A 23,278-nucleotide genomic window follows, 5' to 3' on the forward strand; every position below is an offset into this window, starting at 1 on the left:
AACAAGGCACTGTGAGAAATAAAGAAAAGAAGGCAGGCACATATGCTGTGAGGCTCTCTAGCCCCTGTTGTTCCAGAACGCCTTAGAATGGTGACTCCTCAAGGCAATGGGTGGTCGCAGGTCTTCATATGAGTTGTACACGTTGAGCAGGAGAGATGATGAACTGATTAATTTATCCTAATACAGCTTAACCATGGTCACTGGACATAGATTTTCGTTTCCTGACTGAACAACTTTATTGTGTGAGCTGAAATTGTGCTTCTGCAAGTGAATGGGTTCTTAGGGAAGTAACCCATACTATTTACATTGAATTTATTTGTAACTCAACATTCACTCACATGAGTAACTTACACAATTTACTTAGACTTTGCACTAATGTGCCATTGTGCAATTGACTAGATTTGGGGTTCTGTCTGATATTATTGAAATACTCCTGAATTTTCATTTTACGTAAGAATAGTACTTAATAATATGCTAGAAATGAAATGAAAAGTATAGCTTATTATAATTTACACCTTAGGTGTAGGCAAAACGAAAAGCAAATATTTTCATGTCATGAAACCTTTACTTTTCTCAGTTTCCTATCAATAAAAATACTCACATTTTTGCTTTAAAGGAAATCCCTAGATTTACGATTGATGGTTTCATTTTTTCTTTCTTTTTTTTGGATAATTAATCATTGACCTCTATGAATTTATTTTAATATCCTATTTAAACTATGAAGTTATTATAGCAGGTTTTATCAATTTTATAACACAATGAAAAAGTAGTCCCCTAAAATTTAATCTGCTATCAAAAGATTTATAAAACATTACCACAATTTCAAAGAAATTGGTGTTATACATTTATATATTTTTTAGTTATATATATTGTTATATGTATATTTATATATATGAAAGATATTAGCAACTTAAAAATATTGTTATACAATATTCAAATTTCTTATTACTTACAATATGTTTTTAATTCTAATTTTGAACAACTTCATTGAAATTTCTTTCGATTTAAATTACATCTGAATAATTTACCATATTTAGTAATTTCTCTGATTAAATATAAACAAAAATGAATTCTTTTCACCTCATTTACTTCCTAAAATGCTTTATTTACTATACTATATATTTTATCAATTACTAACTCTTTATGTCATAAGATTATATAAATTAGAGAAACTATGTAACATATAATACAGTTGATTTCTTTTGTAACTTGTAAATGCTGAATTTATTTTTTAATCACTTTTCATTCAGGCAAATTCAATAATATTTGATTAATAATCTGCAAGGAAATAATATAAAAAATGTATTGTACTTTTTTTACAAAATGTTCATCTTCTGTATTGTATCAGATTAAATAACATATAGTTGATTGACCTATTCTGAATTTTAATATTCATAAACTATGTCACATACTCTTGATTTATCTATTTATTTATAGTTATCTTAGTGTCCATGTCCAGATATCCTTTAATCATAGCATGTTAATATGTAAGGCATATTTTAAGATCTAAACTTGACTAGTCATGTTCAGCAAATTACTTGTGATATTAATATGACTGCAGATTATCTTGCTTTATGAACAAAATTAGCAAATCAGTGTTGAATCAGGATTTAGTTATTTTTATTATGTGTGTGTGTGCATGTATATAATTCTTATGAATATGAATTAGTGTATTTTTATTCCTGGGAAAAATAAAAATGGATGTGTCTTAGAAGGGGAGAAAATAACCTACATTTTCTCTTCTATGCTATATTTGATTGAGTGTTCTTTGTTTAACAGTATAATGGCTTTTAAATGTACAGGATTATATATACCTCAAAAATGAGCTAAACAATTAGAACTAGTGTTACCAATTTCATATTTTCTTATAAAAGTGTAGCTCCATTTTCCTAACCACTGTCTAAATAAAAGGCCATAAGTGAATGCACCAAACCAGGACCTTTTAAACAGTTGCTAACTGATACCAAATATTGCCACTTGCTTATACGAGTGAAAACCAGAGATGGGTGTTTGTATTTAGGAAGACAGCTCAGAGTCATTTACTAATTTCTACTTTAACAGGAGTTTCAATTAGGAAGCTAAAATAAATTATCTTGAAATGCAAGTGTTAGAGAAACCACTCCATTTTACTCGTATTAAATACAATATTCTCTCTATAACATATATATGTTCATATATATGTATATAATTTTAGAAACAAAGAAGCTCTTTTAAAGTTCTCTCATCCACCAAGTGGGGATAATAGACAAATCATAAATCTGTTGTGATTATTCACTGCTGATCACAAAAGGAGCTGCCTAGCAAGCCCTCCCTGGCCTTTGACTCTTTCTCTGAATGAGATGGGCAGGGTTCTTAAAGAGACATGGAGGACATGAATCTCAGGTCAGGCGCTTAAAGCCTGCTTTGAAAGCACCAAAAAAGGGGGTAAAAATTTAATTCTTTTACCAAGGAAATTTATAAAAGGAAGAAGTTATAGGTTGTGGTCTTGCGAATTTATCCTTTGGATAGTAACAATTGTCTATATTGAAGATGGAGAAAGATTTTTTTGAGCAGAAGTAATAAAACCTTTTAGTTGACCCTTTCAAAAATAGATTTCTCTAGATACCCTAAAATTTATTGTTTATAATGCTATGAACAAAGTTCATTTAGTAAATATTTATTGATCTAAACTTTGCTAGCATCCCAACAATAAGCAGAATTCTTCCTTTCAAGGATTAAATGTCAAGTGGGCAGGCTGACACAAATACAATCAGAGCAGATAGAAAGTTTAGGTAGAAGAGAGAAATATCATATAATTTTCTTGGTCTTTCTGAGAACTCCAACTAATCTTAAATTGTTGAATTTTAGTTGATTCTGATTATTCGTCTAGTGTTAAATATTTCGGCAATTTCAACTGATGCTATTTCACAGTTGAGCTGAAATAATTTGAAGAACATGAATGTACGATAAAAAGAGAACAGAATGAAGAAACCCTCAAAATTTTTGAAAAAATAGAAATATTTAAAATGTTTCAGAACATTTAAGACAAAATAAAGTTAGTAATAATTGAAAACATGTAACAGTGACAGGGAAAGATTTGACAGGTCGTTTACTTGACCCAACTATCATATTGGCCAGGTTGCTTTCCATCAAATTGCTTTCTGCCCATTTGTTTATAGGTTCATATGAAGTCAAGAGGGAAGGGTAAGAGAAGATTAGCAGATAAGCAGGAGCCAGACTATGAGACAATAATGATTCATAATGTTATCTCATCCATCTGGATACTTTAAAATACTCTAGGGCAGTTCTCTTAAAGTGAATTAATAATTATTAAAACTACCTATTGTTTTTTAGTTATTTGAATATTAGCCTAGGGAAAAAACCCTATACTTTATGCATTTTCATAATCATAGAAAATAAGGATATTGGTTTATAAAGAATGTTCATATTCATAGTACCTGAAAATACAGAGAATTTTTCTCCAAAAGAAATCAGGATTTATTATTACCAATTTTTGTCTCTAAGGAATAAGGGGGAAAAATCCAAATAGTATGTTTTTGTGGATTAACTAAAAAAAAAAACAACGCAGAAATAGAAACACCAAAATCTATTATTCTAATTCTTAAGAATCAAATGATACAGCTGATTCTGAAAGGCTGCTTTCAGATCCTGTGGAATCTTATTCTAACCCATTCCCTGATGGAAAATTATCTAATATTTTATAACAAGTGATAGGTTTGCAATATCAGTTTCTTTACGTGGATTTTTAAAAGACTATTTTTATTGTATGTTCTTATATTTTATAGTCCTGGTAGATAGTTCCCTTTGTGTAAATTAAACACATATATTTTGAGGCCCTAATGTGCAAATGATTTTACTAGCAGATGAAGAAGGTATTATTTTATATTTTTGATATGCATGAAAAGATTACACAGGTTTTTTTTTTAATTTAGAAAATGTCTTTCATTTACCTCTAGCCTGCCTAAACTATTTAGGAAAGCTTACCACAAAAATAAGAAGATATTATAAAAATTAGTAACAAGAAGTGTATGAGTACATATACATAATATTTATTCATTTGTAAAGTTGTTAAAGTCAGTTCTATTTTATGTTTAGGGTACTCACACTCCAGGCAATACCCATTTTCTCTGGTGATTAACATAGCACCACTGAGTTTTCAGAAGGTTGTTTTCTTAATTTGATTGGCCAGGAAGCATTTTCCCTGTTGAAAAACAGGTGTAAACATCAATACCCCAGATAAGAGAGTGATCTCATACTGCTTTCTGATGTCTCCAGTGCAGAGAATTCAGTAGGTTAAAGTGGGGCTTGAGTAGGGCTATTTATTGGGAAGTAAAGAACTAGAAAATTGTTGGTGTGACTCAAAGACTTTGAGAGAATGACAGGAAGTCTCTTAACAGCAAAATAATCTGTCAATCACTTTGAATATATAGGGGTTGTGTGGCAAACATGTGAAATCAAACCCCAGGACAGTAATTACAAGTAATTTGTGAACTGTTTCTAATTTCCTCACTGTGTAAATTATATGCCTATCCACTTGAGACAAGATATGACTCTGAGAATCTTAGTGAGATTCTCATAGCTTGACATTGGCTATATTGTTTCAGTGTTCTCTGTGCTGCTCTTCAAACTTTCAGCTGGTTTCGTATGAGATGAAGGAAGATTTTACTGTTGAACTCTAAGCCATTCTTTCTGTTTATTATGTTCTCTATTTGATCTACTGTTAACTTTTGACAACTTTGACTAATATGAATTAGAGATTGAATGTTAGGGTTCAAGTTTATGTTCAATAACCTCTCCTTGGTATGCCAAATAAAATAAATCATAAACCTTTCAGAATATTGGGTTCCATGCTAGTTGACTCAATACTTGTTAAAGACTCCTAGGTACGGCAAAATTGTTACAAGGCGTTACCAGCTAATCGGGGTAAGAATTGCAAGACTGTAAGCTGTACGTTAACATCATTTGTGAGAAAAGCAAAGGCAAAATAATAATAATAACAATTGGCTTCTTTTTTGTTTGTTCTAAAGATTGCTCTCATCCTGTTTCTTATCATTAAGTTTTCCTAAAAGAAAAAAATCATGAAGCATATAACACACATATACTCATCCATTGTTAACATTTCTTTAATCTTCTATGGTGGTGTTATTTGTATTTATTTCTGTTGTGTTGTTCTCTGTTTACTTCTTTGACAAAGCATGTCATTTTTTTGTTTTACCTATCTGTATTTTGCTAGTGCATGTCAAACTTTTTAAATGACTCAGTGAACAAATGAATTCTTGTCATTTTAAATTTCACTCTAAATATTTCAGACAGTCTACTTATTTTCAAACAAAGCTCCAAGTTTTTGCTTTGTATAGGAGCATGAAAAAGAAGTGAACAAAAAAATGACAAGAACTGTGTGGTACAGCCAGCTTTGTACCTGATAATCTGTTTAAGCCTGTTAAAGTTAGACCTAAATAAGATATATGTATTTATATTTTGAATCATTTGTGTTTTCTTTTGTTTGCATGATATGATTTTGTTTTATATTTTGTTTTTTTCCACTCACCAGATGTTCCCAACACTTTGCTTCCCACTACTATCATCCCCTCCCTTACCACTGCAACAGTCACAACCACTGTAGCCATAACAACCAGCCCAACCACATCTTCAACAACCAGCAGCATAAGAGGTACAGTATGCTTCTTTGTTATGGCCTGGAAAGCACATGAAATGGAGCTTGAAAGGGTTTTTTAAAAGGGTAGAAACTTGAGATCCAATTTTACTTAATTATAGGAAATGATTAAGTCACCGAAATTATGTCAGGGTTACTAGAGTAGAATATGAGACAAGAGGGTGTATTTTAATTTTTTTTAGTGTCACGATTATTATGAAAATATTCTGGAATATAGGTTCAAAATATATGGAGCTCTACAACAGTGGACAAATTTAAAATGTAAACAAGGGACACTATTTTTTGCCTTGCCTTGCAAATACAAGCAAAGAAGTAAGATGAAGTTCAAGGATGCAGAATTAACTTGCTTTTTTAAGATCCTAGCTTAACGTTAATGAATTGTTATTCCTCTGCAACTATATTAAAATACCTATAGTGCTGAATTTGTCCTAAAACTGACAGGAGCATTACTGTTTACCACATATGATTTTTAAATAAATATTCAACATGTCCTAAAGTGATTTGTTGAGTGGATTTATTTAGTCTAGTAACAGAATGTTCTAAAAGCAAATACTCTAGAGTTGTCCAGGATGATAGAAATTGATATGTGGCTCCATGAGTAATTTCTGGTATTGGTTTACTAATAAGTATTTTTGCCTCAATGAGAGCAACTTTGAAGAGATGCTTAAAGGAAAAAAAAAATCACATTATTGTTCAGAAATACAAAAAAGCATTCCACAGCAGTCACTAAGTGGCTTGTAGATTAAGAAATAGAGTTGTTTGAGTGTATTATAGAAAAAACACATTTTAAATTTAGTTTGTGCATTGGTAGCATTATTCAGAGAGAATTTGTCCTATTTAAGTCTGTCTGTTTCTCCTTCTTATGCATGTTTTGTGTCATGTTGGCTATACTAATATGTGTTAATCTTAACAATTTAACTGGAAATCATAGGGATTTTACATTAATAAAATATATAATTAAAGTTGTATCAGGGACAGCCTTACAAGTATTTTCCTCCACTTGTAAAGATTGCTCAATTACACTGTTTTCTCAGGATTTTTGTTAATTCTCAATATTAAATTGAGTTACTAGCTTTGACTTAACAGTTAACATAGTATTTATTTTTTCTCTTGTTCTGGAAAATAATTATAGTATTTGATAATTGTTAATTTTTAATAATCATGTCAACCATATTATGCAATGTACAAGATTGACAGTTGCAGTTTGATGATAGTAGCAGTAAGAATTTCTCAAAAATACCTAAGTTTATTTTATTATTACTAAGCAAACTGTATTTGAGCTAACTCTACAAGTGAGAAGAGTTTACAGATCTTTCTCATAACAATTTATATAAATTGGGAGAAAATAATAAAAATGAAGAAAAAGGTAAAAAAAAGTGTGATATATGAAATGAAAGATACCTAAATTTCTACTTTGCTTTAATTTATTATTTCCAAAGATTTTTACCAACAGAAACTTAAGTTGTTTTGTGAACTTTATACAATGAACTTTAAAAATGCTTAAAGAATTAATCTTTCTCTCAAAAAAACATACAAATAAATAAACAAACCTCAGAGAACAGACACACACACCACAATACTCCATTTCCTTTTTTTTAGTTTAACTGTTGAATGATAATATTTTTCAAGTGGCACCAAGATATGTGGAAAGGAAAATGTATTTTGTAAGTTAGCCAATTCTTAGTAGTTACTTTATACAGAAAAAAACAGCACTGGCATTGAAGGTTGGTTTAATGCTTATTTTCCCCTCCTGTCTTCAACAAACAACTGGGGACTGTAGAATGTCACCATGCTCACCTGCATCATTAATTCCAGTTTGTACTTGATGATCTGGGAGATTCAATCAGTACCTAAACATTGTTGTGAATTTTATGTATCTCTTTTATATGATATTATTTTATTTGTGCATTACCTATTAAATTTGAACTTTAAGATACTGCAATTATATTTTAAATGGAATTCATTTATTTATGAATTAGTGAAAGATGTTTCAAAATTATGGTTAAAACATACAAGAATATATTGTCTACGAAAAGCTGAGAACTAAATAGAACTAAAAATTGTCATCTCATGGATTCTTTTTTAATTTGATTTCATCCCTTTCTCTCACTTAGTAATCTGAAGTAAACATACTATATTTGATTTTATAAAGTTTAAATGGCATTTCTTCAAATTTTATAAACTATACAATTTATATATATATATATATATATATATATATATATATATATGGATTTTTAACAAATGACTACTCACAAATCGGCGTTCATATATCTATTCACACTCTTTCACCACTCTTATTATTGTGTTTTCCATTCTAAGGTATGATAAATGTCCAAATTAAAATGAATTTTAAAAATAAGAGCTGTGGCTATATTAGAAGTCAAGATGAAACAGCACAAAAGAAACTGCTCAAATTGTCAGTCATAACCTTGAGAATCTGCATATGAAATGCATACTTGTTTGGAGGAAGAGGAGCTTCAACCATAAGGAAGAAAAGCTGGCCATTAGCAGTGTCTTGTTACCAATAAGGTGTGAAAACACATAAAAGTGGGCAAACTTGAGCAATCGTGGGAAAGATGAAGAATAAGTGAGCCCTGGAGATATCTTTGTGTATGAGTTTGGTTCTTCTGTGTACAACATCTTTGTTCTTGGACAGTGAGTCAGAGAGAGCCTCAGCATTTTCATCACAAAAATGAAATACACTTAATAGTAGCACTTAATTCCCAGGATGTCTGGAAGATTCATTAATATCTTGGGTTCTGGAAACATAATCAGCACTCAATGTTTGACAAGATTATTGCTCAGTTATTTTAGCAAAACAAATGTATTTACATGTAGTTGTATCATACAGTTACTGGAATGGTTTACCTATAGTTAAACTATAGTTGACCTATAGTAACCCTAGTTTTAATTCTCCCAAAATTCTTTGGTATTAGTGCACCAATTACTTTTTAATTGCAAATGTTTTTTATTGATTATATGAAAAATGTTAGATAGAAATGGTACTAAAATATATGGAACTTATCTATTTATCTATCTGTTCATGAATATAAAAACAGTTTATAAACTTTCCATGAAGTTTATAGTATCCTTGATTTATATCATATATCTATATCTGAACATTTTATAGATGTTTTAAACATTTTTCATTACAAAAGACCATTGGTACAAAACATTTTAACTTCTGATTTTGGTATTGCAGTTTTGTAAGACTAGTGGCCTGACTGACCCTATCATTCAATTCAGAAAACATATATATACTCTTATAAATTTCTTGGTTTTTTAGGTCACTATGATAAATTCTGAGTTAACTGTGATCATTTATAAAATCGTCCCAAATGATATAATGTGATTTCTAATATGAATATTATTTTAGCATGGTGTGTTTAATTTGAGAGCATTTTTTATTTTTTTATCATAAAATCATAATAACTGTCATAATCTAGGAATCTTGAAAAGCACTCTCATTTTAAAATTGATTATACAAAGGCATTGAAAATTCAGAAAACATATGAGGCAATGACATATATCAGTTGTTCTATTTATCATGATTTTTAAAATAAGAATCCACAACTGAACATTTTACATTTATCAAGACAAAAAATGTCTAAGCTACTAATTGCTAACTGCCTCTGCAAGGCTGTAAATATCTTACAGTTACAGACATGAGATGATAAAATATGGAGAGAAGATGTAAAATATCTTATCTACATTCTGTCCTAAGAGTCTTTTCAAATATTTCATGCATTTCAAATTTCAGATAAGGAAAAAAAATTCCTAAAAGTGATGAAATTGTTTATACAATCTATGTAAAAATCACAAAGAATTATCGGTTCAACTATAGATTTGGTTTTGCATCAGACTTTGAAATGGTAGAATAATTTTATATTAATACAATTACATCATTTGTTTTGTAATCTCAACCAATTTATGATTTATAATGAGGAACTTTATTTCCTAATGGCATTGCAAAACAAAAGCAAAGGACATTTTCAAAAATCTAAAAAATCAACCATTATGAAACTATCTACAACCAGAGTAAAAACCAAACACACACAATTAGAGATGGGTACTGTTTTGGTGGTCCCAGCCTATTGACAGTGATGCTGTTGGTGATGAATGCCCTCGGCACTGGCCTGGGCCCCTATTACTTGAAGGAGCCTCTTCAGACATTTCCTCCACCAGGGCCAATGTTGTGGCTAGGCTATCCCCTGTGGTTCTTATTATGATCGCAGGATGCACTTCAACAAGAAACCATCAGGGAACTTTGAGGAGCAAGATTTATTACTCATGGGTCCTGGAGGGCCACAGATTGAGGTCACAGATAGAAAGAGAGGGAGAAAGAGAGAACATAACAGCACGTGGACCTGGGGCTCTGACTTTATTATGGTCCAAAGGTGTGGTGTTTAGGATTTCGTGTGTTCACTCTCTATTGCCAACTATAAAGCTTAAGAGCTGGAATTAGGACACAGGAAAGAAGTAGGGTTACTCACAGCAATCAGTTATCTAGGTTAGCCAGGGCTTTCTGAAAGAGGGAACTTCCCAGGTGGGGCAGCCTAGTTCCTTACCTACTTGTTCGGCTAGAAGCTGTATCTTACTATGGACAGTGTGTTTATTCAAGATGGATGTCTTTTGAAATGGATACCTTGGCAATCAAAAGCTTAATGTCAGGCATTTATACTAAATACTCAATTCTTCACAATTAAATTACTAATTTTGTTTGCTATGTTTAAAAATGTAGTATTAAGTGAAATATTTTAAATCATGTAGACTAGAATGAATTTCAGCTTACATCTAGAACGAATATAGTTCCAGTCTTGAATTATAGACCCATAATTTTTAGCCCATATTTTGCTACTGAATTTTTTGAATCATAAAACTTAATTATGTGAATGTAAATCAACTTAGGGACTGATTTAACCATTAAACATAATCCTAAAACATTGATGTTTGACAGAAGATAAGTAACTACTTTCCTTGTCTAAAGATTTCTTGGAACAGTCTTAATGACTTGTAAAGATAACATATACACAATGTTATATGATACCAAATGAAAATAAAAGTTGCTATATAAAAAAAAAATAGCAGTTTTTGAAACTTGGTAGACTGCCTTTGTTATTAGGTACAAAGAAATCTTTTTTTTAAAAAAATCTATTTTTATCATTTAAATGACCTACTTTCCAAGAGAAAAACATATCTCTGTGCTAGCAAAGAGAAATTGAGGTGAATTGTATAATTTTGCTCATATTTAATGGCATATTTAATGAGTTACAGTTGCCAAAAATGTTGATTATGAAGGTATATTTTTGTATACAGATTCCTTTACTGCAATTGTTGTTTCATATATCTGGCTTCAAAATACAATAAGCTAAGGTAAATAAACACAAAATGCATATATGTGCACTTGAAACCACTGCCTGAAGCATCTATATGATTAGTTCAGGTTAAAAAGCACTAATGATCTCGCCTGTGTTTTTATTCTCTATCTCCTTTATATCAAAAGAAGCTGTAGTCTGTCTTTATTTATTTGTATTTGGTTTCATTAATGTGTCCTCCTTCCCCTTTTGGTATAGATACTTTAAAAAATAGAATACAAAGAGATAAATATTTACCAGAATAAAAGGAAAAGCCAGCACTGAGAATGAATGGAGTAAAATCATTATAGCTCTTAGTCATATAAATGAACTCAAATAGAGCATTTGCAATGGTAAAATATATCATCCTGGCACAGTTAAATTCCAAAGTGTGCAAATCAAGAAGTTGTTTATGAGCTTTTATTATGAGTGTTCAGCTATTAAAAATGTTTCTAGTTTTATTGGTGGTCATAAAACACAGTTTGCATGGTGTTGTGAGCTTTTAAAAATTAAGTGTCAATATGTTGGGGTTTTTTTCACTTGACAAAAATTAAGTAATAATTCAGTCTCCAGATGGTCCATATTAAGACCTGCTTATCTGCAAAAAGACAGGTTTGCATATTTAAGCTATAAATGTAGCTAAATTTCCATTAGTCTTTTTAAAAACAGCAATTGTTATAGAAGTGGACTCAGTTTTAAAATTAAATATGTGAAACATAGTCCATAATGATAATTGGATACTAAAAAGCTCCACACTTGGAAAGAACAAGAATGCTGTATAGTTGGAGGTACTTTCAAACTTGGTACAAGAAGAACTTTCTTAATGTCAAAGGAGTGTCTACAGGTCAGAAGTGGGTGGGAACGCTGACTAGAGGTCCTAGTCTTTCAGTCAGCAAGGGATGCAAACATTTGAATAATGGCAGTATTTCAGATTAGGTTATTGCAAGATAGCATAGAATGCTAAAGTTATTTTTTGTCTTCTAATAGCTCTTATTTGGAATAAGAATAAAGAGCACCTGTTATATATAAGAATTTCAAAAACTAAACAGAGTATTTGCCTCAGACTTGTATGAAGTTGAACTGTAGTAAAGTTTGGTAATCTTTATATATTTACTAATTTCCTTATTGCATTTGGGAAATATTTGAGGAAACTTGAAACATAACATATTTTCCAATACTACCTATTAAGGAAAGCAGAACACTTAATGCTCTCTTCTGTTTTCCAAGGGCACTCTTGTGACTTGTGTAATTTAAAACATCGAACATTTTTAAGAATTTTATTTTAAGCCTGTTTATTTCTTTGGCTTAGATCAATTTAAACAGAAATATTTGTTACATTAGTTTACATTTCTTTTAAATGAACACTTCTACTAAGATTGTTTTTATTTCTATAAATGTAGGAGTATCTTAATTGATTTTATGGTAATAATCCTAGATTTAATATAATATAAAAATATGTACATTTCCTGCAAAACAACCTCTAAGAAAGAAAAGAAAATGTTCCCTAGTAGACTATGTACCATTTTCTTGAATTCGTTTTTATATAATGTACATATAAATGTTAAATTAAATTTTTTCCATAATAATTGTAATCCAGGAAACATATTGCTTATAAAATAGCAAGACTAAATGAGTTAGTTATTATTAGAATGATAATCTGTTTTATATTTTAAAAGCTTGACTGACATATATGAATAAATGTATTTCCAGAACATCTCTAAAATTACTTTAAAAATCATTAATAAACTAAACTGGTTGTATCTTACTAACCAAGGAATTAAATTTATGAGCTGTGCCTTTGAAGCTGAAAAGATTGCTGGCTCTGCCCTTGCTTCTTTGACACTCCACATGAAACACAGTTAATAACCTCCTGTGTAAGCTTGGTGAAACACCGAATTGATACTAATTATACCAACTTTGGGGTAGAGGTGACCTTGACTTCAGCTGGAACTTTCTGCCAGGACAATAAATAAGAGCAAATGCCACAAAGCATGACTTCTGAGAAGGGTCTAATACAATCTATTAACTTTGTGGAGTTCGTGGAATTGCAATAAGTCCTGGATAATTGTAATATTTTAAAACATCTCTTGCTTCAATAATATGGTAGTTTTTTATTTCTCTAGATTTCAAATAATCTCCCATTAGCTTTCTGTACTCATTTAAATTAAACTGTGGCCAGAAAATTAAAAGCTACTTGATGCAAAGTGTGCATAAGGTGATTGCAAGGCAAGGAGACAGATTTTTTCGAATGACTTCTCAAATATGTACATAATTTTATACAATTTTAATACCAGAACTGTTTATACTGAAGCTGTAACAACCCTCACTCTTTGGTAGAGAAATGTCTTCATAAAGTGATTAAGAAAAATGACTAAGAAAAAGCCATTGTCGCAGTAGGTACACAGGCTTAAACTATTGCTAGAAAACCTGTCAAAACCAATGATGTCTAGCTATTTCACAGTTAAAAATTTGAGTTCAATAGTGTTCAAAAACAGTCTATAAAGTTTCTATAAATTTAGAACAGGTAAATAAGAACAGAAATTACACTTTCTTTACCAATATTGATTAAAGAACTACATTAATGTAAAGAAAACTCCCCTCAAAGTGTTCAGTACAATAAATGGAAATACCTAATTTAAATCCAGTTTTTTTTTTTTTGGAAGAAAAGAGATGACCTCAAATATCCCTAGGGCTATTTTATTTAGCCCACTTGTAAACAATGCATGCTGATCAATGAGTGTTTTAATAGAGGAGAAAGCAACTTTGAACATGAGGAATTGCATTAGATTCCTTGGAAAACATTTTTTCAGAAGCATTTAAACCAACTCTGATGTCTAAGAACCAGTTTCCTTAATGAAAAGCATGGTGCTCTTCTAGAGTAGTCTGTGTTAACCAGGATAAGTTACAGTGGTCTTAATGCAATGTTTCTTCTTTTTCCATGGAGTCATGTTCTTTAAATATTGATTATAAATTTTCACCTAGTTTAGATTATATGTTACTCAGGCTATCAGCAGGAATTGTTGGCTGTCATGAGTGGGTGTAGCTAAAGAGTTTTAAATGAGGAGACTTTCACAGACATATGGGCAAAGTTTGGGGAACTAATAAGAATAAGGTATGGACAAGAAACTCTCAGCAGCAAGGTGCTATGACCAGCACTGGAGCTGAAGGGCCAAAGGATATGAACAGGGTTATCCCAGTCAGAGAACTCGAGCCAGAAAAGGGGCAGCTTGAAAGGAACAGGAGTCAGAGCACAGCCAGGATCCCATCCTCAATCAGGTGGGGACACCGGGGGAGGTGGGATCAGTATTGGACCTCTTTCTTCTCCTGCTTTTCACTGAATCTCAATGAAAGTCCAGTCAAGGATTCAGGATGAAGCAGTACAGAAAAGTCAGCCTGCTGGAGCACAGAGAAAGTCAAAAAAGGATGGAGCATGGATTTGGGGACCAAAAAGAAAACATACAGCAGAGACATATGTATTTACAGTGTCATCTCATTTGCTCACTCAGGGTGATTAGATGTCAGATTTTTCGTTTTGGATTTCTCTCATAAATATACATATTACAAGTCTGTAATAGAAAACTAGAAATGGAGCTAGTAATGGTGGTAAAATAATAGCTCTTCCGATTTGCTTTAATATATAATTTCCTTTTCCAGGCTATAGTTGGAAAGAAACAAACACTCTAGATGATAAAGGACAGTTTTTGAAACTTGGTAGACTGCCTTTATTATTAGGTACAAAGAAATCTTTTTTTTTTAAAAATCTATTTTTATCATTTAAATGACCTACTTTCCAAGAGAAAAACATATCTTGATGTGAGGAATACCCATCTCATTCACTGAGTAATGAAAGAGTCCTCATTTGAAATATTCTCAAATTATTTGTATGGATGTAAACTATTTATTTTACTTGAATTAAGTACATTGGAAATCTTGGTTGCAGGGAAGAAGAAACTCTGAAGTGAGCTAGCTGCAAGTCAATACTAAAGTGATACAGATATGTCTTATTAACTTTCTATTAAAGGAATTTTAGTGTCACATAGACAAATAATTTTCAGCTCTGAGATAATAGCTTTTCAGAAAGGAAAATCATTTTCTTGAGAAAAGATTTTAAAAACAGCTATCACAGTCTTTAATAGATAACATGATACATAGCTGCCTTTGATGTTTTTAAAAGTATGTGTACATTATTAATTCAGTTAAGTTGGCAGATAGGAAACATGTAAAATAAAAACAATTCAGCTTGTTTTCACTAAGAAGTATATCTGTTTGTCTGTGCTGCAGCTTGTGTTTCTTGCTTGGCATTTCACCACTGACAGACCAGAAATTTTTGTTCAGAAAGGGATATTAGAATAGTCTTTTAAAGATCTAAGAGTAATAGTCTAATTTTTCTGACCTTTCTAAGTATTCTATTCCCTAGGTCGGTGAGTTAGTTGGAAATTGAGCACTGCATCTCAAAGTGGTATTTAAGGGAAATAAAAATTCTCATATACTTTTTCTTTTAGTCCTGCCATATTAAATCCAGATGTATTCATCTTAAATCCAGGTTGAAAGGAAAGAGTATGCAAATAAAAAGGAAGTTCTAATGGTTCATTTTACTGCTTCATGGTCTTATTTCTAATTTCTCTATTCAGTATTTGGCAATATATCAATGTAGGATTTTTCCATGATAATATATCAATGTGGGATTTATAAAGTAACTTTTAAAATGAAAGGGTGTACTAAAAACTAAAAATAGTATACAGCACAATCTAAATGTATAGTTATTGTTTCACTGGGCTAATGATACATACCGTGTCTGGATTCAGCATGACCCAGAGGGTGTGGTTGCTGGGGTCAGGATATTTTGGTGTCATCTTGATTTGACCTCAGTACATGTGATCTTAGGCAAGACAATTAATTTCTCTTTACCCTGGCAGCCTATGTGAATTCCAAGGTGTTGCTCAATTCTTGAATTCTGTGACATACGATCTGTGTATCTGAGTCCACCAGAATTTCAGGGACCAATATAGGTTCTGGTGTTTTTCAGTCAGAATTTATGGGTAAAATCCCTTTGCCATTTGAAATGACTTAGCTCATTTCCTGAACATTACTCTTATGTTACTTATGTTTGATGTTCTGAATGCTAAATGGTTCAAAGTGAGTCATTAGACTCTGACCACAATATTTGGCCTTTTGGTTACTGTTTCCCAGCCATACACACATCTCTTCTCATCACTAATATTTGCACACTCATTTCCCTCCAGTGTTTTCTCTTACAAACCTCTTCATACCTGAACATGATTCTATCTGTACAATTTCCAGCCTTGCATTATGGTGGTAAAATAAATATTGAGTTTCAGCTGTGAAGCCCATAAAACTAATGTAAGTGGTCCTTTTCACAGTTTTGTCAGTGAGTCCAAGTCTCTGCTGATTAACTGTTTGGTAACCAGGGTTCACAGTTTAAACAAACTTTCTGATACTAGTTTTTGTTTTTGGCTTCTTTTTTAAATTTAAGACTGACCCACTTTGACTGAATTAAAATGGTTATAGAAAAATAAAATGATGAGCATGGCTACTGGACTTGTATTGTCTGTCTAGTCCAAATTACATGATACAGGAAGAAGAAATGGAGGAAAGACAGATTTTAAAATAATGAAATAAGTACTGACTCATTCTGGAATATCCTAATACAGTAAAACAGAATTAGGGAAATTCAAAATTTGGTAATGTATATTATTTCAAATAGTGCCACTAAGAATCATTGACTGTTAAGCCAGAAAGAGCCTTTCAAGGTTAAAAATTTCCACTTCTTCATTTGACTGATGATCACATAGCTATTTACAAAATTAGAACTAAAATTCACAAACACAGAATTCTAGTTACTATCTGTTCTTCTTTCCAAATAGTACAACAGTTAACTTAGAAAATCAAATCAAGAAAAAAATATGTAAACTCTAAATATGTTTGCTGAAACACCTATAAATGTGCAGAGGTCATGCTAATATTCTTTTAGGAATACATAGGTAACAGACTCCATCTGGTGAAAACTTTTGTTCTTAAGTACTCTGAGAAACTTTATAATCCTTCTTCATAAAATTCAGTGACTACATTTTATATGTTATTTTTTATACATTCCCACCCCAGCCTGATGGGAAGCTTATTTTCAGGTCCAAAGAGTGGTTACCAGGATTAGTTATTTTAGTAGCTTTTCCTAAACAGCTAGTTCTAGTAATTCATTAACTAAGTCTTAGAAGAAAATAAAGGATTCCTTTTTCTGATACCTCTGAAAATTCTGTCTTTACACTTCTTGATCATTCTCACTATTTTAGTAGCTTTCTCTCCTACCCCATCCTAGCCCTGAAAGCCTCATCTAATTAGCAGAAATACTAAGTGATCCATCGGTCACTGTGGAGCTGTAATTGCTGTCTTCCTTCTTCCACAAAGGACTTCTCTGGAGTCCACCCAAGGTCGAGGCTGTCACTTTCTTCTTATTGTGCAGTTTGGCTTGAGGATGAAGGTGTTTTGTTTAACTTACACCTGAAGGCTTAGGTGTTCACAAACTAAAGGGAATCACTTCAAAAGTTTGATCTCTGAGGCACAAAAAAAGATAAAACAATGTCAACATAATTACTTCAGTAAAGAATTAATTTAAGCCTCCAGAATGAACTTGCAATTAAAGCTCATGGTATCATTTGCATAACTATCACTGAATTTTGATTTTAGTACAACTAATTTTAGCGATATCTCCTTGATTAGTTACCCATAATTGATAATGGGGATTATAATTACTAATGTGGGAGCTGTTTGAAAATTGTAAGGTATAACAAATACCATTTCTCATCACTGATTCTACTTTCTTTAAAAACTGTTACAGAAGTCACTGCTTTTTTTTTAATTGGGGAAATAAAAACATTAATACCTTGAGAAAATCCCAAGTAAAAAAATAATCATTTTTATGAAAATGGGCTATTTTTAAAATTCAGGTATTTGAAATTTTACCTCACTAGCAGCAGATAAACAAGCATCATTCATATAATTGTGTAGCTGTATATAATTATGTAAAAGGGAGAGGCAGTGTTTTCACATTCTTCAAACAATTCATCTTTAGTTTGTTTTGTATTTGTTTTTGTTTTTGTTTGCTTTTCATGAAGAAAAAAGGAGCCCTTTTTGTCTTTAGTGGATGAGGTGAACATGCCACCTTGGAAAATAAGCCGCCTTTGGAGCAGAGTCTTAGTAGGGACAGAATGTGGACAGTGTCACCAAATTCCATGATCTGCATTTCATTTTGGTCAGTAGGAAACTTAATATATCAATGAATCCAGTGAAATCTGCCTCTTCGAAGAAACAGATATATCATTTATCATCAGTTCATTCTGTAAATATTTATTTGAGCCTTTCTTTTGCACTCAGTACCAGTGTGATAAGCTGCATACAGGGTCCACCTTTCATTGAGAAAGACCACCTTAATGCAGAGAAAGGTGAAGAGAATATGAACAGGAGATTTTTTAATAACACGATCTTTCCAGAAACAATGTTAGTATAATTAAAATATTTAGGAAATGGGGGTGGGGGAAGCATAGTTCTTGGAGGTGACACATATATTTTTCAGTTGTCTTTAAAACTCCTGTTCTCATATTGTGATAAAATAATAAAATCAAGACTTATGTTTTGTTTCTGCAGCTAATTTTCTATATTTTGATACTTTTATGACATTTCTCAAGGGTACAATTTCACCATCTCTGGGAACCTGTGGAATAGGGCTTCCCCAGTTCCTTCAGTGCTGTTTTACCTGCAAGATAATGCATCTTCAAACACAGACTAGGATGGGAATGTGTAAAAGATGAAGGGAAGAGCAGCATGCATAAAGGACCATGTGTGAAGTGTATAAAGAGAGCAATGCACGCTTAGTTTGGCAAGAATTAAACATAAAAGAGAAACAGTAGTGAAAGATAAAATTTCCTATCTTCAGCCATGCATTTATTGATTCAATGAATAGCTAGTCATTCTGTGGTTAGGAAAGTGCAAATTATAGGAAATTTGGTAGGCCACACTTAAAAGTTTTGAGTTTATTCAGGAAGTGATGAAATATAGCTTAAGTAAAATGATGAAAGCTTCGATTAGGCTTTTGAAAGATCGCTGTGAAGTAGCGTGATGGATGGAAGATTGAGAATGACAGGAATGACAGGAAGGCATTGAAGAAATCTAAGTAATTAATGATGAAGACTTAGAGAAGGGCAGTAGCCAAAGGCATGGAGAAAAGGAAATGGTTTCAAGAGATTTGGGAAAGCAAAATTGACAGGTTTCTTAAGCGATTGTGTAAGAGATTTCAGTTTAAAGAGTGGGAAATTCTAAACTGGCTCTCAGGGTTTTAGCTTGGGTTCCAGGGTGTTTGAGGCACTTTATCAGAATAAAGAATGTAAGAGGTAGGAGTCTTAGGAGAAAAGAAAATGATGTGTTTCATTTTAAGCATGTGGAGTTTGCAATACTTTTGCAGCATCCAAGTGAATATCAGACATAGGACATCTCATCTAGGATAGAAATACACATTTTTGACTGACATTTCTATAGATGAAGGGTAAGCCATAAAGGAAAAATATGACCTTAATAGAATGTGTAAATAAAGAAGAGAAAAATGCTGAAGTTTATACTCAGAAATTTTTAAAGGAGCGTCTAAGGGTCATGTTGAGGAATTTGAATATGCAAAGGTTGCCAGAGTGGTGAAATGATGCTCAGGGGAAAGAGGTGCCGTAGGATTCTAGGATGGGGAATCCTGGGCAGTTACAGGGAGGCTCACTGTGCCAAATGGCCCTGAGAGGCCAAGTGTGATCAATTTATATGAAAAGTAGTGATTTATTTGATTTTCATACTAGCGGCATTTGATGAGTTTTGAAGCAGTTTTAATGAAATGATTGAATGAAAGTCAGACTGCAGGATTTGAGAAGTGAATGACAGGCAAAATACAGAGAAAATCAGTGTAATCTTTTATTTCAAGAATGTTTGAGAAGAGAAGGAGAGGTATAAAGCAGAAGGCAAAGTAAAATCAATTAACATTTTGAAGAATACTATAAACTTATTTTCTTTTGAATGCTGTGAAAAGAAAGGAAAAAAAGAGGTTGAAAATACTGTTTACAAAAGAAGCTGATGGAACAAAGCCCCAAAGAGTTCAAGATGGAATGGAATATATTATTATATTATATTACATTATATTACATTATATTATATTATATTATATTATATTATATCATATACTATACTATACTATACTATGTTATGTCATATCATAATCCATATATAAATACAAGCATTAGCTTTGAACACATGAAGAAACACTGTTCACTAATACTGAGGAGAAAAGATAATAGAAATGGACAGAGACCAGTTTGCCAGAAGGCAGGAGTGTGTTTAGAGAGAATGGGAAATTAACAGAGCTTCTGCCAGATAGGCTGTATTTTCTTTTGAAGTAGGAAAGATAATTTTCCAAGGTGGATGGAAAATTGGCATGGAAAGGATCTTTAAGAAAGTGGTGAAGTTCTGAAATAGTTGTGCAAATGAAAAAGGAGGCTGTGTAGGAACACGTAATTTCTGAGAAAGATCTTTTTCATTCATTCCATGAAAAATTATCATCTAGTTCTATCAGGCACTATAGCAAACTCTAGGGTCAGAATAAAGAACAAAATAGATATAGTCAATGCCTTCATGGGAAGTGGAGGAGATAAGTGTTATTTTAAATATGTACAGCATTCTCTGATTTTTCTCTAGGAGGGCATCACAGGGGACCTTCATAAGGAAGTGGTATTTGCTAAATAAGAAGGATTTGTGCAACATGTGAACCTGGGGGATGGACAGATGGGAAGTAGGAAGGAGCATTTCAGGAACAGGGAATAGCAAATGCAGAGATCTTAAAGTGAAAAAGAGCTTGGCTAGTCAAAAATATGAAAGAATACCACTGAAACTGGAATGCGGATTGTCATAAAAAATGGTATGAAAAAATGTGGTAGTTATTTGGGTTAAATCATGCATAACCTTAAACTTATTTTAAGAATCTGAGCTATGATCCTAAGAGTAATTGAGGAAGAAAGAAAAAAGAAAGAGGGAAGGGAAGGAGGGAAAGATATGTAAAATTCACAGCCTTCTGGATTTTTTTGCTTATGTGGACTAAAGAACAAGAAGGTATCACTAGTTTCTGACTTACCAAACTTAATAGATGGTGGTGCCATTTACGGAGATAGCATACATTGCTGGAAGAAGTAGAATTATGAGTTGGATTTGAGCATATTGAGCTCATTGTGCATTTATACCTCCAAGCAGAGATTTAATTATGAATGCTGTACATAGTTAAATATACAAACCTGAAGCTCAGACTAGTCCCTGTTATATAGAGTTGGTGAAATCCAAACTTGAAATCATGCAGGGAGAGTATAGAATGAACAGCAAATTCAGTCTTGAAATTGGAATATTGTTATTGTAGTAGTCAAATTTATAATTGTTTCTGATTATTTTCAGATTTCTAAACAGCCCACATTTTAAATAGATGTCCACATCCTTTGTGGAAGAAATGGCCTTATGATTAGATTAGGCAAGTAGAGTGGAGGAAAGGGATCAAGGGTTCTAGAGTGTGATGATCTTTAATCTAAAAAGAATGATGCACCAGACACACAGATGACCTTAATAAGAGAAGCAATGAGTGAGAGAAAAGATGTATAAGACCTAGGAAACTAGAAGTTTGTTGCCAGATGAAAGAATACTAGAATTAAAAATTCTGAGTTAGAAAACCACTAGATGATCCAGAGGGTAGCCATGTGAGTGGTTCACCCAAATGCTGTGATGTCAGGATGAGAGAGGTTTTTAAATGACCAAGTACCATTTACACTAGAATTTTTAATAGGTTATATAAGTCTGGAGCTATGAATTTGGAAGACATTGGTGTGTATTTATACATACAGGGATGTCTCTTTCATTGGATATTAGAATTTCTCAGCATTATTACAGATTTTAGATTGGAAAAGAAACTTGCAAGCCTGGAAGAAAGACTGGTCCAGACCAGAAGATTTAACCTGTGAGTTGGGAACAGATAAAAGTGGATGGCAGCATGAGCACCAGAAAGGCAAGAAAGAATCTGAATTATTGATGGACCTTGGATTTCTTGTTCAGTCCAGAGAGTTTCCTTCTTAATGTCCAAGTACTTGGGATAATTAATTATTAATCACCTGAGCATGAATGCAAAGTAAGGAAATGTTTAAACATAAAGGATAAATTTCATCCAGCTTGTATTTGCCTGGTGAGCAGTCTATACCCTCCCTCAGTTTATACCTTTTGAATGAGCTGACCCTTGGATGTTTCTCTTTATTATAGTTACAAATTAACATGTAAAAGTCTTATTCATTAATGCCATTTTGATAGTGTATATGTGTGAATACACTCTTTTCACAGAGTAGAGAGTTATATTAGTTTATGTTTTCTCACATACAATCATGAGTTCACTGTGCCTCCTGGAGGTAAAGCACATGTCAGTTTGATTCAAGTCCAGTTGTTGTGAAGGCCTCATCCACCTACTTGGAGGTCATCCTTCAAATATATGTCATCTCCAGACTTCTTCAGGCCTGCACATCAGATCCTCCTGGGGGATTTTCTAAAATTAAGTTTCTAATGCTGCCCCTAGAGATTCTGATACATAGATCTAAGGTTAACTAACAGAATCTATGACTTTTAAAGCTCTCTGAAATAGAAAGACTTAGAATCAAGTGTTTAAAAGTTGGTTCAAAGATGGAACATTTTAAAATTGTGTTTCCAAGTTTTCTTATTTTATTCTTATAATTTAGATTTCTGTTAAATTTTATGGATTCCTTGTTACCACCGCCATCTATTACAACAAACTTCCTAGTTATCATTTGTCACTGAATTTATTATAAAATTATTTAGTGCTAGAGAACTGAAATGTAATTTGAAACAAAATGTTTAAAGCATATATTATTATTAATTTACCCCTCCTCTCTCTCTCAGATAATTGTGGAAAGGTAATCCTTCATTCATTTTAAGGACATTTGTTCAGTGAACAGCCTTAGAAGACAGCGATAGGATCTCCCTCCTTGGCAGAGGGCAATTTTACTGTCCAGTTTAATAAAGATAATTTCTCCCTCCAGGGCAAATGGCAAATGTCAGGCAGGTTTTATCGAAGTCTGTTATAAAAGATTGGGCATCTCTGCTTCAGGTGTTCCTCAGCTACTGTGCACAGTGGCATCAGTTAAGCTAATCCACTTCTTTTTGCCCC

The 23,278-nt window shown here is 32.3% G+C and overlaps 1 protein-coding gene across 2 annotated transcripts in view; it reads left to right on the forward strand.

Annotated features, from left to right (window-relative positions):
* The window catches only part of CADM2 (cell adhesion molecule 2), a 338,329-nt gene that overhangs the window by 259,765 nt on the left and 55,286 nt on the right, over positions 1-23,278 (forward strand). The window contains exon 9 of one of the 2 annotated variants that reach the window (XM_036898781.2): positions 5,552-5,671. The exons of the other annotated variant lie outside the window; for it this stretch is intronic. Within the exon in view, the coding sequence (XP_036754676.2) occupies positions 5,552-5,671 (120 nt within the window). The remainder of the gene's footprint in view (positions 1-5,551; positions 5,672-23,278) is intronic. 2 annotated transcript variants of the gene reach the window in all.

This window comes from Manis pentadactyla, chromosome 1 (genome assembly GCF_030020395.1).
Source record: "Manis pentadactyla isolate mManPen7 chromosome 1, mManPen7.hap1, whole genome shotgun sequence".
NCBI lineage: Eukaryota > Metazoa > Chordata > Mammalia > Pholidota > Manidae > Manis > Manis pentadactyla.